This window comes from Hippopotamus amphibius, chromosome 16 (assembly GCF_030028045.1).
Source record: "Hippopotamus amphibius kiboko isolate mHipAmp2 chromosome 16, mHipAmp2.hap2, whole genome shotgun sequence".
Classification (NCBI taxonomy): domain Eukaryota; kingdom Metazoa; phylum Chordata; class Mammalia; order Artiodactyla; family Hippopotamidae; genus Hippopotamus; species Hippopotamus amphibius.
This window is the reverse complement of record NC_080201.1, coordinates 45,163,855-45,182,176: the sequence shown is the minus strand read 5'-3', so window position 1 is coordinate 45,182,176 and position 18,322 is coordinate 45,163,855. Positions and strand designations below refer to the sequence as shown.

The window sequence follows — 18,322 nt, the reverse complement described above, 5'->3', positions numbered from 1 at the left end:
GGGACTGGATGTCTGTCGGGACCTGGTACGGGCCAGGCAGGCCCTGAAGTAGCCCTAGCATGCAGCTCATCCTGTGAAGCCTGGGGAGGCTCAGGGAGGCCCACGAGTCATGTAACCACCCAGGGTCAAACAGCTGGTGGGTCCCTAAGGTGGGGCCTGAACCACTTGAATAGTCCCCAAACCCTCCTGCCTAGTATTCTTGGCTTGGTACCCGCCAAGACCTAAAGATGACCCAGAAGATGCTCCTCCAACATGACCTGGAAGGTGAGAAGCTGTCCTCAACCTCGTTACCCAAACCAGAACCCAGGAACCAGCCTTGACCCTCTCCACCCTGTTCCCCTCCTGCCCCTGAAGCCAGAGGAGTTAACAAAGCTCAGAACTTACTGTCCTTCCCAGTGGATTCAGCCCTAGCCACCCAGTCATCTGTGGCCTGGCCCCTGATGGCCACGCCATCTCCCAGTCCTGCTTCCTTCCTACCCACTCCTGACTGACCAGCAATGCCCCCAGGCAGGCCTACCAGGGTCTGCTGGCTACACCCAGAAGCCTTTGGAAGAGTTCTCAGTGGGCACCTCTCTGTAACCTCATCTGACCATCACACTCTGTTCCTATGCCCCTGCTTCCTGCATTTTGTGGCACTGACCTGTGCTCAGACCTGCCTCTCCCAGTCATCCCTCATGGATAGGTCCTAGGTCTGGCCACTTTTCTGTCCTCTTGTGATCACCCAGGCCTGGCCATAATACTATCTTTGTGGATGGAACTAACTATTCCAAATGAGAAGGAGACCCAGAGAGATGATACAGCTTAGAGACCCCCAGGTAGGTCTCAGGCACAGCCTCCAACAAAAGGTGGCCAGTTCCTGGTCCAGTGGTCTCCATCTCTGCTCCCACTATGTCCAAATCAACAGGCTGACAGCAGCCACACTAACCTTATCTCTCCCCAGTGGCTTGAAACTAGAGTGAGCCCTCATTTTGCTGCTTCTTCTTGCATTTTGCTCAGAAAGGCCTCTCCAAATCTTTGGGATCCTTGAATGTCTGGGAACTCAGTACTGGGGAGCTCTCCACAAGAGGTGACATAAGCTTACAGGATGTTTTGGCTCCACCTAACACTGGACCACCTACCCACAGCTTCACAGTGCAGTCATAGGAGCCACTGAGGACCTTTGTGTCATCCGCACAGAAGTGACAGGAACTCACAATGTGCTGGTGCCCCCTCATAATTTTAAATGGGATCTGAAAAAAGGATAGACTGAATGAGTTCAGAAGGTTGCAGAATACCAGATCAATGTTTTAAAAATCAGTAGTATTCCTATACACTTGCGATGAACAATCCAGAAAAAAAAAATTAAGAAGAAAATTGCATTTGCAAAAGCACCAAAATAGGAATAAATTTAACCAAAAAGAGTAAAACTTATACTCTGAAAATTACAAAACATTGTTAAAATAAATTTTAAAAGACTTAAATAAATGGAAAAGCATCCCATGTTCATGGATTAGCAGACTTACTATTCTTATGAAAATACCCTCCAAAGTGATCTACAGACTCAACACCATCCCATCAAAATCCAGCAGACTTCTTTTCCAAAACTGACAAGCTGATCCTGATCTCAGAGAGACAGCAGTGAGCAGTCCTGAAAAGACATCTTAGTTCTCTGCCCAGGAATTGAACCTGGGTAGCCTGGATGAAAACCAGGAATCCTAGCCACTAGAAGATCAGGGCCTAGAGGCTAGAAGCAAAGTTCCCCTGGCTCTTGCACTGCTTGAAAAATGAAATTCTCAAAGAGGCAAAAACTGTAAAAACAGGTCCAAAGCTTATTATTAGAGACACAGCACAACAAGTGGGAGAGCACACAGAGAAACAGTTTATTTATTTAAGATAGAAGTAAGGCAGAAATACACACCAGGAGAGAAAGACTGTGGGTGTCTTCCCTAATGCAGAGGAATGCAGTAAAGAGGCAGTTAAATCATTTATATAGAGCAGTTCTTCCGGGTCTTTGTTTACCTTTGGCCAATTCTCTCACTTCTTTACTCACATCTGACTTGTCCTAGGACACTCCACAACATGTGTGCACATCTTTTGTCAAGATGGATTCCAGCACAGAGGCTTGGCATCATCTATTATGGGGTGGTGCTCCTTCCTTTTTGATGCCCAAGAAGTCTTTCTGCACCTGTGCAGTCAGGGAGTTTTCCTTGACCTCAGGAATGGTCATGTTAACTCTTCACTACAACAGAGCTCAGCTCCTGCCATTAACTTTGTGCTTGGAGTGTCTAGGGAAAACAAAGCTTCAATTTTACTCCACTTGACAAATACCAACTGTCCAGCCCAGGGGCCTTTCTACTTCCTACCTCAACCCTAAAATTTTTATGGAAAATCAAGGGAAGCAGAATAGCCAAAACAACCTTGCAAAGGAACAAAGGTGGAGGACTCATAATTTCCAATTTCAAAACAATTTTCAAAACATACAAAGAGACAATAATCAAGACAGTGTAGTACTAGCATAAGGATAGACATACAGATGGAGGAAATAGAACTGAAAATCCAGAAATAAGCACTCATATTTTGGGGCACTTGATTTTCAACAAGGGTGCCAAGATAATTAAAAAGGGAAAGGAAAATCTTTTCAACAAATTGTGCTGAGACAAGTGAATATCCACGTGCAAAAAAATAAAGTTGGACCCTTACCTATTACCACATACAAAAATTAACTCAAAATGGATCAAAGACCTAAATGTGAGAGCTAAAATTACAAGACTCTTAGAAGAAAACATGGGTGTAAATCTTTGTGAATTTGCATTAGGCAATGGTTTCTTAGATATGACAACAAAAGCACACGGAGCAGCAGCAACAACAACAACATAAACCGGACATTATCAAAATTAAAAACTTTTGTGCTTCAAAGGACACCATCAGGAAAGTGAAAAACAACCCACACAACGGAAGAATATTTTTGCAAATCAGGTATCAGGTAAGGGACTTGTATCTAGAATACATAAAGCACTCTTAAAACTCAACAATAAAGAGACAAACAATCCAATTTAAAAATAGGCAAAAGATTTGAATAGGCATTTCTCCAAGAAAGATACGTAAATGATCTATAAGCACATGGAAATGTGCTCAACATCGTAAGCCATTAGGGAAATGTAAATCAAAACCATATTGAGTTAAGACACTAAATCCTAAAAGTTTTCAACACAAGGAAAAAAATTTTTTATCTATTTCTTTAATGTTGTATCTAGATGAGATGATGAATGTTCGCTAAACCTATTATGGTAATCATTTCACGATGTATGTAAGTCAAAACATTATGGTGTACACCTTGAGTTTTTGCACTGCTGTATATCAATTGTACCTCGATAAAACTGCAGGAAAAAAGATATTAAATTATAGTATCTAAATATAAAAAACAGAACAAGCCAAACAAACACAGAAACATTTTGAGATACCACTTCATACCTATAGAATGTCTATAATCAAAAAATCTGATAATAACAAGTGTTGCCAAGAATATGGAGAAATCAGAATTCTCACATGTTGCTGGTGTGAATGTAAAATCATGCAGCCACTTTGGAAAATAGTTTAGCAATTCCTCAAAAAGTTAAACATATGTGTTAACTTATGATCCAGCAAATTTACTCCTAGGTTTTTAACCTAAGAAAAATGAAACCATATGTCCACACAGAAACTTGAACATGGGCATTCACAGCAATATTCTTCATAATAATAAAAAACTGGAAACACCACACATCTATGGTCAATTAATCTTCAACAAAGGAGGCAAGAAGATATAATGGAGAAAAGACATTCTCTTCAGGAAGTAGTGTGGGGAAGCTGGACAGCTACATGTAAATCAATGAAGTTACACCACTCCCTCATACCAGACACAAAAATAAACTCAAAATGGCTTAAAGACTTAAATATAAGACATTTGACAACATAAAACTCCTAGAAGAGAACACAGGCAAAACATTCTCTGACATAAATTGTAGCAATGTTTTCTTAGGTCAGTCTCCCAATGCAAAAGAAGTAAAAACAAAAATAACCAATTAGGACCTAATCAAACTTACAAGCTTTTGATCAACAAGGAAAACCATAAACAAAATGAAAAGATGCCTATGGAATAGGAGAAAATATTTGCAAATGATGCAACTGACAAGAGCTTAATTTCCAAAATATACAATCAGCTCATACAACTCAACAACAAAAAAAAACAGCCCAATCAAAAAAGAGGTAGAAGACCTAAATAGACATTTCTCCAAAGAAGACATACAGATGGCCAACAGGCACATGAAAAGATGCTCGGCATCACTAATTATTAGAGAAATGCAAATCAAAAGTACAATGAGGTATCACCTCACACCGGTCAGAATGGCCATCATCAAAAAATCTATAAACTATAAAGAAAAAAATCTATAAACTATAAATGCTGGAGAGGGTGTGGATAAAAGGGAACACTCCTCCTCTGTGTTGGTGGGAATGTAAATTGGTTCAGCCAAGAGAACAGTATGGAGGTTCCCCAAAAAACTAAAAATAGAGTTACCATATGATCCAGCAATCCCACTCCTGGGCATATATCCAGAAAAGATTAAAACTCTAACTTGAAAAGATATATGCACCCCAATTTTCATAGCAGCATTATTTATAATAGCCAAGGCATGAAATCAACCTAAGCGTCCACCAATAGATGAATGGATAAAGATGTGATATAAATATACAATGGAATATTACTCAGCCGTAAAAAAGAATGAAATAATGCCATTTGCAATAACATGGGTGGTCTTAGAGATTATTATACTAAGTGAAGTAAGTCAGACAGAGCATGACAAATATCATATGATCTTATATGTGGAATCTAAAAAAAAAAGATACAAATGAACTTATTCACAAGACAGAAACAGACTCACAGACATAGAAAACAAATTTATGGTTAGCAAAGATGAAAGGGAGTGGAGGGATAAATTATGAGTTTGGGATTAGCAGATACACACTACTATATATAAAATAAACAGCAAGGACCTATTGTATAGCACAGGGAACTATAGTCAACATCTTGTAATAAACTCTACTAGAAAAGAATCTGAAAAAGAATATATACATATATACATATTCACTTTGGTCTACACCAGAAAATAACACAACATTGTAAATCAACTACACTTCAATTTTTTAAAAATTGAAATGATAAATTGGAAACAATACCCAACCCACTGATGAATGAATAAATAAAATGAGGCATATCCATACAATAGAATATTACTAGGCAATAAAAAAGAAATGAAAGACTTCTTTCTTCTGATCTGGCATGTGAGAAGCTTGGAAGTCACCACTCCATCCTCACAATAGGGAAAAAGCTGAACAAACTGGGGCTAACCTGATGGTGCAGTGGTTAAGAATCTGCCTGCCAATGCAGGGGACACAAGTTCGAGCCCTAGGCCAGGAAGATCCCACATGCCAAGGAGCAACTAAGCCCCTACCCCACAACTACTTAGCCTTGTACTCTAGAGCCCATGAGCCACAACTAATGAGCCCATGTGCCACAGCTACTGAAGCCCATGTGCCTAGAACCCATGCTCTGCAACAAGAGAAGGCACCATAATAAGAGGCCGTCACACCGCACATCGCAATGAAGAGTAACCCCTACTCACTGCAACTAAAGAAAGCCCGTGTGCAGCAATGAAGACCCAACACAACCAATAAACAAATAAAAATAAATTAATTAATTAAAAAAAAAAAAGAATCCACCTGCCAATGCAGGGGACATGGGTTCGAGTCCATGGGTTCGAGTCCTGGGCTGGGAAGATCCCACATGCCGCAGAGCAACTAAGCCCATGCTCCACAACTATTGAGCCTGTGCTCTAGAGCCCAGGAGCTGCAACTACCAAAGCCCGCGTGCCTAAACCCCTTGCTCCACAACAAGAGAATTCACTTCACTGAGAAGCCCGCTTGCCACAACCAGAGAAAAGACTGCGTGCAGCAACAAAGACCCAACGCAGCCAATAAATAAATTAATTAATTAATTTTTAAAAAAGAAAAGAAATGCTACGGATGAGAAACACCGTAACAGAAATGAAGACTATCTTTGATGGGCTTATTATTAGACTAAACATGGCTGAGGAAAGAATCTCTCAGCTTGAGGAGATCTCAGTAGAAACCTCCAAAACTGAAAGCAAACAGAAAAAAAGACTGAAAAAGAAAAGACACAACAGAATATCCGAGAACTGTGAAACAACTACAGAAGGTATAACATATGCAGAACAAGAATACCAGAAGAAAAGAGGAAGGAACAGAAAAAATATTTGAAGCAATAATGATTGAGAATTTCCCCCAAATTAATTTCAAACACTAAACCATAGATCCAGGAAGCTCAGAGAACCCCAAACAGGATAAATGCAAAATATAAAATTAAAAAAAATCTACACTTACATTTTAAAGCTACAGAAAATCAAAGATTAAAAAACCCTGAAAGAAGGCAGAGAAAAAAACACTTTACCTATAAAGGAGCAAAGATAAGCCTGACATCCGGCTTCTCTTCAGAAACCATGCAAGTAAGAAGAGACTGAAAATTTTAAGTATTAAAAGGAAAAAATTACCAACCTAGGGACTTCCCTGGTGGCACAGTGGTTAAGAATCTGCCTGCCAATGCAGGGGACACAAGTTTGATCCCTGATGTGGGAAGATCCCACATGCCATGGGGCAACTAAGCCCTGCTCTCTAAAGCCTGCGTGCCACAACTACTGAGTCCACATGCTGCAACTACTGAAGCCTGTGCACCTAGAGCCTGTGCTCCACAACAAGAGAAGCCACCACAATGAGAAGCCCGTGCACTGCAACCAAGAGTAGCCCCTGCTTGCCACAACTAGAGAAAGCCCGCACACAGCAACAAAGACCCAACACAGCCAAAAAATAAAAATAAATTAAAAATTAAAAATTAAAAAAAAAAAACCAACCTAGAAATTTGTATCCTGAAAAAGTATCCTGAAAAAGTGAAAGGAGAAATAAAGACTTTCCCAGACAAACAAAGATTGAGGAAATTTGTTATCAGTAGATCTGCCTTGCAAGATATGTTAAAATTTCTTTAGAAAGAAGGAAAACGATATAGGTCAGAAACTCAGATCTATATAAAGAAAGGAAGAGAATCAAAAAAGAAAAAAGTGAAGGTTAAAAAAAAACTTTAATTGTTGTTATTCCTAATTGATCTAACAGGTAATAGTTTGTTGAAAATAATAGTAGCTACTATATATATATGTATATATGAAATGAATGACAGCAATGAAAGGGACAAGAGGGAGGAATTAGAAATATTTTGTTATTTTAAGGTACTCACACTACCCATTAAGTGGTAAAGGGCTATTGAAAGTAGACTTGAATTAACTACAAATGTATACTGCAAACTCTTGGGCAACCACTTTAAAAAGTAAAAAAGAGTTATATCTGATACACTAAGAAAGAAGAGAAAGTGAAATCATTTAAAACTGCAAAGGGTAGGGAGTTCCCTGGTCATCCAGTGGTTAAGACTCTTGCTTCCAAAGCAGGGGGTATGGGTTCAGTCCCTGGTTGGGGAACTAAGATCCTGCAAGCTGTGTGGCGTGGCCAAAAAAAAAAAAAAATCAAAAAACAAGGGCAACAAATAGAAAGAGTGACAAATATGGTAGTTATTAAACTAACTATATCAACAATCGCTTTGAATGGTCTAAATGCACAAATTAAAAGACAGAGACTGTCAGAGTGGATCAAAAAACAAGACCCAACAATATGCTGTCTACAAGAAACCCACTTTAGATATAAAGACACATAGAAGGACTTCTCTGGTGGTGCAGTGGTTAAGAATCTGCCTGCCAATGCGGGGGACACAGGTTCCATCCCTGGCCTGGGAAGATTCCACATGCAGAGCAACTTAGCCCATGTGCCACAACTACTGAGCCCACGTGTAGTGACTACTGAAGCCTGCATGCCCAGAGCCCATGCTCTGCAACAAGAGAAGCCACCACAATGAGAAGACCATGCACTGCAATGAAGAGCAGCCCCCACTCACCGCAATTAGAGAAAGACTGAACGCAGCAACAAAGATCCAACACAGCCAAAAATAAATAAATTAATTTTTAAAAAACATAAATCCTGATTTAAAAAAAAAAAGACATGTAAAGATTAAAAGTAAATGGATGAAGAAAAATATACCATACTAACACTATCAAAACTATGCCATACTAACACTATCAAAAATTTCAGACAGAGCAGACAACACATCAAGAAAATTTATCAGAGCTAAAGAGGGACATTACATGATGATAAAAAGTCAATTCTCCAAGAAGATATAATAATCCTCAATGTGTATGTGCAGAACACCAGGGCGTTAAACTCTAGGCAAAAATGAATAAACTTGCAAAGAGAAATAGGTGAGTCCACTATCATAGTTGGAGATTTCAGCACCTCTCTATGAGAAATGTACGGATCCAACAGGCAGAAAATTAGTAAGGACATAGAGGAATTCAACACCATCATCAATCAACTGGATGCAGTGGACATATATGGACTACTTCATCCAACAACAGCAGAATACATGTTCTCCTCAAACTCATATGGAATATTCACCAATGTAGACCACATTCTAGGCCATAAAACACATCTCAACAAATTTTAAAGAACAGAAATCATATACTGTCTGCTCTCAAAATACAACAGAATGAAATGAGAAATCAATAACAGAAAGATGGTTGGGATACACCAATATACATGGAGACTAAACACTTCTAAATCACACATGGGCCAAAGAGGAAATCTCAGGAGAAATTTTAATATATTTTGAACTAGACAAAAATGAAAATACAGCTTATCAAAATTTGTGGGATGCGGTAGTGCTTAAAGGGAAATTTATACCATTGAATGCATACATGAAAAAAGAAGGAAAATATAAAATCAGTCATCTCAACTTCCACCTTAAAATAGAAAAAGAAGAGCAAATTAAATCCAAAATAAGTAGGAGAAAAGAAATACTAGGAATTACAGCATAACTCAATGAAATTGAAAACAGGAAATCAATAGAGAAAATCAAGTAACACAAAATTTTGTTCTTTAAAAAGATCAATAAAATTGATAAGCCTCTAGCCAGGCTAAGAAAAAAAGAGAACACAAATTACTAATATCAGCTCAGGAGGTAAGGAGGTGTCCAGGATGTAGGGGTGTTGTAAAGAAAAAAATGTTGCCTCCTATTCCAGTTCTACAAGGATCAAACCATTAGCCACCGCAGTGGCCCACTGACAGTGACAGTGCGCCTGAGGGGAATTCAAGACAGAGAAAAACAGGAAGCATTCTGTGCTTTGGATACACTGGCCCCAACACGGTTAAGATTCATACTTAAGCAGCATTTAAGTGATCCCAGTTTTTCCATCTTCTTCTCATACACAGAAAAGCACTAAAATCATTAACTTGAGAAGTCTGTTCTTTGTGATTAACAGTAATCTTCTTATACTTGACTACATGTTTTTCCCAGCAAAATGTTCATATGTATCCTGGCTCCTCCCTTACCTCTCTAAAGCTGTTCCTCAGAGCTCTCTGAGAGGTTGTCTCCCACGCTGTAGTCCACAGTGTGATCCAGGAATAAAACTGAACTGGTAACTTTTACATTGTTCATTTTTCTTTACATTAACTGCGCAGAGGGACTTCCCTGCTGGCGCAGTGGTTGAGAATCCACCTGTCAATGCAGGCGACACGAGTTCGATCCCTGCTCCAGGAAGATCACACATGCTGCAGAGAAACTAAGCCCATGTGCCGCAACTACTGAAGCCTCCATGCCTAGAGCCCATGCTCCCCAACAAGAGGAGCCACTGCAATGAGGAGCCTGTGCACCACAATGAAGACTAGACCCCGCTCTCCGAAACTAGAGAAAGCCCCATGCACAGCAACAAAGACCCAATGCAGCCAATCAATCAATAATAAATAAATAGTTAAATTAAAAAAAATTAATTGTGCGGAGTTGTGGGGAAGTGAGAGGAGGGATTTGAGGCTGTGCCGCCAGGCAGTGCCCCGGTGGATGCAGGAACTCTGGAAGGGGAGATGTGGGGGAGAGGTTTGGGGGGTAGGGCACGCAAAGAGGTTGGGGGGAGGCGAATTCAGCCAGAGGTGCAGGGATGAGGGGAGGCAGGGGTCTAGGGTAGGAGAGCGACTTCAGGGTTGTGGGGAACAAGGGGTTGTGGGGATGCAGGAAGAGGGCCCTTGGGCTTTTTGTAGCTGGGAGAGGTGGGACAGGAACTGGGCCACCAGGAGACAAGATGTGAGGCGCCAGGTCGGGGCTGGGTCGCCAGGGGGCGCAAGCAAACTGAGCCGGGCAGCGTATGTGGGGCGGTGCCTGGCAGGGGAGGGGCGTGGCTTTACAGGCGAGGGGCGGGCCAGGGGCGGGGCCTGGAGCGCAGGATGCCAGCAGCTCTGGCCGATAGCCGGTCCCCGGAGGCGACCGGATCAGCTGTCTGCTCCAGCTCCACCGCCAAAGCCTGCGCCTTGGGGCCGGAGACAGCCGTCCCTCAGCTGCCTGCTCTGCAGCTGCCTCGTCTCTAGGCAAAACTCTGGGGGCTTCGTTCTTTTTCTCATCACAAAGACAGAATTTTGGCATGGGAAAACAGAGCAAGAGCAGGGACATCCCTCTACCCCTCCTCTGGACCTTTCTGGGCAGAGTACTTTTGGGGTTCATTATGGAGAGGGAGCCCTAGGAGCCACGGAGAGAAGTTCCACACTCTTGTACTCTGGCTACATGGTCCAAGGCCCTAGCAAAACTAGCATATAGAGGATAGCCCCATGTTTGTAAAAGCAAAAAAAAAAAAAAAAAAAAAAAGGTGAGCTCTTTTTTTAGACATAGGTAACGTCCCACAGATATGTTCTACAAGTTCCTCCGCCTCCCTGGCCGGGCCTTGATCGCGGTGCTGCAGTGCATTGGGAATCAGAGAGCAAAGACCCCAGCCCAGGAGCGCGCGTGGCGGGCTCCTCCTGCTCTCAGGGGCCAGGGCGGGAGATAAGGGCGGCCACCGCGCAGGAGGCACGCGATGCCAGGTCACTGGCAGAGCCAGGTGAGCGCTGCTTTAGACAGAGGGCAGGGAGAGACAACCACCCCCCACCCTCCCACCCCGGGGAAGGGCGGAGCGGGGACAACGAGGACACAGGAGGCCGGACTACCTGGCTTGAAGGTCAGCAAGTCAGAGGGAGGAGAATGGAGAGATGAGCAAGAGACGAAATGGCTTGGTAGGTCAAGGTCAGATCTCCCGACTTTATCTTGAATGTGCCAGGAAGCCAAGGAGAGGTTTTGAGCCAATTATTTTTAAAATTTGTGACACATCCAGTGTGTGAGTGTGCATTGTTTAAAGGCCAAGAACAAGGCATTATCATCGAGAGCGTTCTTTAGCAAACCATCTCAGGTTGTTGGATGAAATCATCCGGAACATTATTATTCTTGCCTTGCAGCACCTTCACTTCAAAAGATCATTTCTTAACATTTTCATTGAGCTACACAACCGCATTAACCTCACTGTATAAACATTTCCAAAGTGTACTGTTTTCAAACTGTACTCCCTTCTGTTTATTCTAAACTTTCTCTTACTGCAGTTCTTAATTCTGATTTTGTTGTTGTTTTTTGCCAAAGTGCTCCCTTGAGTAACTTTTTTCTCAAAGAGAGGCATCCTTTCTGAGTTCTTGCAGCTCTGCAGAAAATGTCTTTTTTCTTTTCTTTTCTTTCTTTCTTTTTTTTTTTTTTTTTTGGCTTTATCAGGGACCAGCAGTTTGGCCAGGCAGAGAATACTTAGGTCACAAACTTTTCTCCCAGAGCTTTATATAACTTCTCAACTTCTGTTAACCTAATGGATCATAAAAACCTCAGGCCAGAAAAAAATCTTAAGCCATCTGAATGTACAATGCACCCAAGACTGGTTAAATCCATCAGGGGGTGGCCAGCCAATGGAATACTCTCCATAGAAAAGAACACAGAAGCTGTTTCTTTACTAATATGGAAAGATCTCAGGGCTTCCCCAATGGTCCAGTGGGGACTCCGCGTTCCCAAAGCACGGTTTGATCCCTGGTTGGGGAACTAGATTCCACATGCATGTCACAGCTAAGATCCCGTGTGCTGCAACTAAGACAGCGCAGAATAAATAAATGTTTTTTAACAAATACGGAAAGATCTCTAAAATAAGTAAAAAAAAAAAAATGTCTATACCAGGTGCAGAAGAGGTCTAAGGCATGCTTCTATTTATGTAAAAAAAGGGGGGGAGGGGTCAGAATATACATGTAATGCTGGTATGTGCATAAAATGTCTCTGTAAGGATACAGAAAAAACTAGAAACATTTGTTGCCTCTGTAGAGGGCAAGAGTGTAGTTGGGGAGGTTAGGGTGCTAGGGAGACTCTTTTTAAAAATTTATTTTATTGAAGTATGGTTGATTTACAATGTTGTGTTAATTTCTGGTGTACAGCAAAGTGATTCATTTATATGTATAACCCCAAACTCCTAATCTGTCCCTCCCCCAGCACCCCTCCCCCTTGGCAACCACATAGAGAACACTCTAGGTCTGTGGGGAGGCGCTTAATTGTAAAAAACAAAAATAAAAACCCCCCACAAACCTTTTTTATCTATTGAATTTGGATCTTGGGGGTGTTCTATGGAGAACAGAAATAAAATACAACTCCGATGCTCTCCTTTAATTTTACTTAAAAATCAGAATAACTATCACAAATAAAAACAAGCAAGGCACTGGCACACACTGCTTTCTCTCCAAACAGACTTCCCCGTGGAGACCTCAATGCACCCCTGTGGGGGGAGCTGGCCGAGACAGCCATTCGACAGGCCCAGTTGTGGACTCAGCTCCAAGGTCCTCTGACAGCTGGAGAAACCTCCACCTGTCTGATCCCAGGCTTTTCCATCTGCGTGGGGACAGCCTTGCTCCTATCCTTGCAGTGCAGGCATTCACCACCTGTAGGTTATACTTCCCTCCAGTCTTGCATTGAACTTGACTATCTCTTTCCACGTGAGCACTCCAGTCTTTCTTCAGCCCAGGGAGAGTTCCTTGCTTCCTTCTGTATTCCTTTCCTCCTCCTGCTCCCTCCCCTACCCCCCCCCCCCCACCCCCATACCTCTTATATTTATTGGCTCTTCTGCATCTCTCCTGCATTCCTCTTCTCTTGTCTCTCATCATTATTTTTCCTTTATTTTTTTCTCTGAGTTCTCAGAGAATCCCATGAGCTCGTTTTCTAATTTTCTGTTTCAGTTCTCTGTTCTGATTTTAAAGCTTCCATGGAGGGTTTTGGTTTGCAAATCTTCTTTTTCATCCCCAAGAATTCTCTGTTCACAGATTATTTCCTCTTTCCAGCCATCAGCCTTCTTTTTATCAATGCATTTGTCTCTCAAATATCACTTAGAATACAAAATAGTGTTGTTGGGTTTTTATTTCTGTATTTTGTTATTATACGTTTTCTGTTGCTTCCACTACTGTTTCATGGGTGACAGGGCTCCTTCACTGACCCAAGGGCACGCACGTGGGAGTGTCACCATGGGGACAGTGGGAGGCTCAGTGGGAGCCCACAGGGTCTGGGCTGGGTGGTCCTCCTCCCCCAGGATGGTTTCCCTGGGTCACCCTGCCTTTCCTCCAGCTGCTCCCACCCCCTGCTGCCACTTTGCCCACTAGCTGTGCCTCAGGCAGGGGACCGGCCCCAGGCCTAGCAAGCCAGGTGGCTCCCTCCTAGGTCCCCTTGCCAGCTCTTGAGATCTCCCCACCTGCTGGGAACAAGCCACAGCCCCTCCCCTTGAAGGCGGTTCTGACCTTGGAGAGGGGCTCCTGGTCGCCCCAGGACACCTTCTCGGCGGCGGCGGGCATCCAGTGCTTCTCCGGCGGTGGCAAGTCATTGCCCACAGCCAGAGGGTTAAGCGAGGGCAGCAGCCGTTCCCGCCGCGCCTCCGAGAGAGACATCTTGACGTGGCCACAGGCCCTGAGCAGGGCTTCCCAAGGCAGCTTGCGGGGCCGACGCGTGCTGTCGTGGATGCGGAGCAAGGACAGGGGCACGTTATTTCTCCCCAGTTCTGCCTTCCGGTCCTGGTCCGGGGCTTTTGCGGAGCTGGGAGTACCTGGGGGCTGGGAGGCCATCGCCGAGCCCAGGCTGGCCACGAACGGTGGCGCCGCGCGCCTGCGCCCCCGCGCCCACCTTAGGACCCACGCCCCCTCCCTGAGCCCCGCGATCTCGCTGCTCCCAGTCAACACGCAACACGGTTACCCCCAGAAAAGCGGGCTTCTAGTTGTGGGTGTAAAAGGAATGAGGCCAAGTGCGTGAAACCGGCGGCCCCATGCTCGCAGCCTCCCTTAGGGTCTTCCTGGCTCCCCCTCCCAGGACGATCTGTATGTCTTCTGCTTTTGTAGGGGCTCCTGGCCAAACCACTTCACTGTCAACAAAGAAATGGCCCCTAAGTTATAGAATGTGCCTTGGATTAATTAAGATGCAGCTGTTGGGGGGGGTACACACAATACATAAACACATAAGGGAAATACCTGTCACAGTGCCAATGAAATACCAAAGAAAAAAGGGCACCTCTTTTTTCTTTTTTTGATTATCTCACACTTTTAAATATTTATTTATAAGGACTTCCTTACTTCCCTGGTGACACGGTGGTTAAGAATCTGCCTGTCAATGCAGGGAACACAGGTTGGATCCCTGGTCCACGAAGATCCGACATGCCTAGGAGCAACTAAGCCCATGTGCCACAACTACTGAAGCCCATTTGCCTAGAGCCAGTGCTCCGCAACAAGAGAAGCCCCCGCAATGAGAAGCCCACGCACTGCAATGAAGAACAGCCCCCCTCTCCACACCTAGAGAAAGCCCTCGTGCAGCAATGAAGACTCAACGCAACCAAAAAATTAAAAACGAATTTAAAAAATTTTTTTAAATTAATTAATTTGGTTGCACCAGGTCTTAGTTGCAGCAGATGGGCTCCTTAGTTGTGGCTCAAGGGCTCCTTAGTTGCAGCATGCATGTGGGATCTAGTTCCCTGACCAGGGATCGAACCCAGGCCCCATGCATTGGGAGCTTGGAGTCTTAACCTTTGCACCACCAGGGAAGACCCCAAAATGTCACCTCTTGTCTGGGAGCAGACTCAATGCTAGAAAATGACTGCATGGAATTATAAGAAAAGAGCAAGGGTGGTCATCTCAGCGGGGGCAGAAGTAAAAGTGATTTTCTTCCTTCTTTCTCCTTTCATTTACAATTGTTCTGATTTTTCTATGATGTCACTTTGATAATGGGAAAAAACCCTCTGCACTCTACTCTTTCTAAAGGTCTCATGCGACAGATGAGGCAGCCGCAGAGCAGGGATCCAGGGCTGCAGCGCAAAGACCTGGAGCCTGTGTGCCCCAGGGTGTGGGCGCACACGCTTCTGCTCTTGGTGCCAGTGCCTTTCTCAGACACTTCGGTGGCATCTACCCCGAGAGGCTGAGGCCACCTGCCAGGATCCTGGTGCTGTGCCACCCACTGGGCTCCCAGCCACCAGCACCAACTACATGAGGGAGGAACCACACTCCCCAGGAAAACAGCAGGAGTGGGAAAGCAACCACCGCCCTCCCACACGAGTCCTTAGGTCAGTCAAACGGTCCTCACCTGAACTTGGCTTTCTACATGACAAAACTGGAGAAAAGCCTTTGCTTTTCATTTCTTTTTTGAAGTTTCAGGAAATGAAAAATCAGGAAGAAAATAGAAAAATGCCATTATAATTAAACTGTACAGTCTGAATTTTTTCCTCTGACACTAACAGAAGTTAAAAATAGAAATCAATTTCGGCAACCTTCCAAGGCAGGCTTTGAAATATCAAGGTTTAAAAAGAAGTTATTTTACAGCACAAATTTACATATAAATACAATCTGTACAGTGTATTAACTGAGTGATCAATGAACTTCCATCCTGGAGGAGATCCAGTATTGGGGTAAGCCAGGGCAGAATTCAATTACTGCCTCCTTAGTGGAAGACGCTTCAGCCTGCGAAAGGAAATAAGAGAGAGAGAAGGAAAGTTAGATACAAACAGAAAAATCAGACAGTTCAGTGGGGGCGGAGAATGCCAGGCCTCTCCCAGAGTCAAAGTGGCACAAAATACAGAGGATGACCACACACCATGAAAGAAAGCACCGTTTAATCTGCATTCTTAAGATTCTGTCCCCCCGCCAAATACACAAGAGAGACTCACTCCTCCACATCTCATGTTAAGACCCATTTATGAAAGCAAGTTCTAATCCGGTTTCGCTCACCTATCTCATGTATGACATTTGGGAAAGAACTTAAAAAAAAAAAAGAAAGAAAAGAAAAGAAAACCATATTTGCTCCAGGGCCAAAAGCTCCTGAGCTGTCAGTCTTAAATCTCAGCTTTGTGCACACAAGAATGTTCACAGCGGCTCTACTCACACTGAGAGCTGGGTCACACTGACTCTAGATCCTTGCTCTACAGCCCCAACGTGGAAACCAAATGCCCCCAACAACGAAACAGATGCATACTCTGTGGTGTACCCCATAAAGGAATACTCCACGGCAGGGAGAACAAAGCAGCTGCTGCTACGACACCGCGGAGGACTCGCACAGGCCAGATGCAAGAGTTCACAGGACACGGGTCCCTTAAATAAATCTCAAACACAGGCAAGAGTAATTAGTGGTGACAGGAGCAAGAATGGTTACCTTTGCGGGTGGGGGTGGCCATGATGAGTGGGAGGGGGCTTCTGGGGTGCTGGTTTATTCCTTGCTCTGGGATGCTGGTTTATTCCTTGCTCTGGGTATATTCAGGTAGTGGGAATGCGTGGAACCACGAACTTACAATGTGAGTGCGCTAAAGGGTGTGCTTAACTGTATGATTCTGTGAAATTCTAGAATGGGCAAAGCTAACTTATAGGGACAGGAAACAGATTGGTGTCACCTGGGGAGGGGATGGAGGGGACAGACTGCAATTCCATCCAGAACCAGGTTGTGCTGTCACTGAAAAAAAGCATCAGGGGCCCTTGACAGGAGTGAGACCTTAGCCAGGTGCTGGGGAGGCAAGTAGGACCCATGTGGTCATGACCCTCAAAATGCCCCTTGCAGGAGACAGATGCAGACAGGTAATACAGAGTAGGGTGAGGCACAAAAGATGGAGGGGCCCCTCCTGGCTCCCTAGGGAGAACCTAGGAGACTTAGGGCTGAGGGGCTACGGAAACGAGACCTTTAGCAACCACAAGAGTAATATTTAAATACACTTCACACCTCTGACCCTGCCTTTGCCCCATCCTAGTCCTTGCCTCAGAGATAAGTGCTCTCAGGGGTGTAAGAACCGCTGCAGCCCTCTTCTACGCAAGGATGTACTCACACATGCATGCGGGGAAATCTGAAGGCCTGAGGACCACAGTACCAGCTGTATACACTGTTCTGCAGCTTTTGGTCTCTTAATGGTGAGTTTTAGATGCCAATCAGCCCACGGCCCACGTTTGCTGACTGCCGTGCCCGGCCTACCCCACCACACCCTCCTGATGGACACGTAGGGGCTTCCCCATGAGCAAATGCGTCCCTGAAGGAGTGACTCATCACACGGCCCCAGACGGTCAAGGGTGATCATAGCAGGTGTGGCTGAGGGTCTGTGGGCCTCCCTGGGCTTTGCTTTCCCTGCCTGTGAGAATAAGGGACAGGAGTCACAGGGCTGTGTGAGGCTTAAATGAGCCCACGCCCGTGGTGTGACTCACCGCGCCTGGCCTGTCCCTGTCACCACTGGCACGTGCCCTGAGGAAAGGGAAACAGAGAATCCAGAACAGACCCACGTGGGCACAGGGATTTAGCACATGATCAAGCGACACCTCCCTTAATAAGCCAGAACACCAGGTGGGAGTGAGTGGCCAGGGCTCACGCCTCTGTGTCCCCCTTCCTCCCGGGCCCATGGCTAGACTTCCCCTACCCGGTCCCGGACTGGCTGGGCAGGGCCGTCAACTGCCCTGGCCCGTGGGCTGGAGGGGAAGGGAAGACAGCAACTTCCAGGGAGGACCATAAGAACCTCCAGGACCATCCTCCAACCCGTTCCCCTCCTCCCAGGGCCACACTGAACAAACCAGGATCCCGAGTAACTTTCTCAACTTTATGTACGCGTCACTGTGCTGTGCCATTGGGTTGCGAGCGTTCTTTTTAATCGCAGCTGGCTTACTTACTCTCACTAATACCACTGGCCATCTATCTGGAGAAAGGTAAGTTGGACAGCTACTCTACTCTGTTCACCAAAAAAAAAAAAAAGGAAAATAAAACTATTCAAATAGATTAAACAAAAACAAAACTACAAACGCATGAGAATAGTCTACACACATATACAAAATCTTA

The 18,322-nt window shown here is 44.4% G+C and overlaps 2 protein-coding genes across 3 annotated transcripts in view; both read right to left on the bottom strand.

Annotated features, from left to right (window-relative positions):
* The window catches only part of WDR88 (WD repeat domain 88), a 46,529-nt gene extending 32,338 nt beyond the window's left edge, over nt 1-14,191 (bottom strand). Inside the window, exons 1-2 of the mRNA XM_057712142.1 lie at nt 13,786-14,191; nt 1,119-1,229 (exon numbers count right to left, since the gene is read on the bottom strand). Of these exons, the coding sequence (XP_057568125.1) occupies nt 1,119-1,229; nt 13,786-14,106 (432 nt within the window). The 5' untranslated portion in view covers nt 14,107-14,191. The remainder of the gene's footprint in view (nt 1-1,118; nt 1,230-13,785) is intronic.
* A 1,451-nt stretch (nt 14,192-15,642) lies between these two features.
* Nucleotides 15,643-18,322, bottom strand: part of GPATCH1 (G-patch domain containing 1) — a 42,267-nt gene continuing 39,587 nt past the window's right edge. Inside the window, exon 20 of one of the 2 annotated variants that reach the window (XM_057713124.1) lies at nt 15,643-15,981. In XM_057713124.1, the coding sequence (XP_057569107.1) occupies nt 15,951-15,981 (31 nt within the window). In that variant the 3' untranslated portion in view covers nt 15,643-15,950. The remainder of the gene's footprint in view (nt 15,982-18,322) is intronic. The other variant, XM_057713125.1, reaches the window with a different exon arrangement.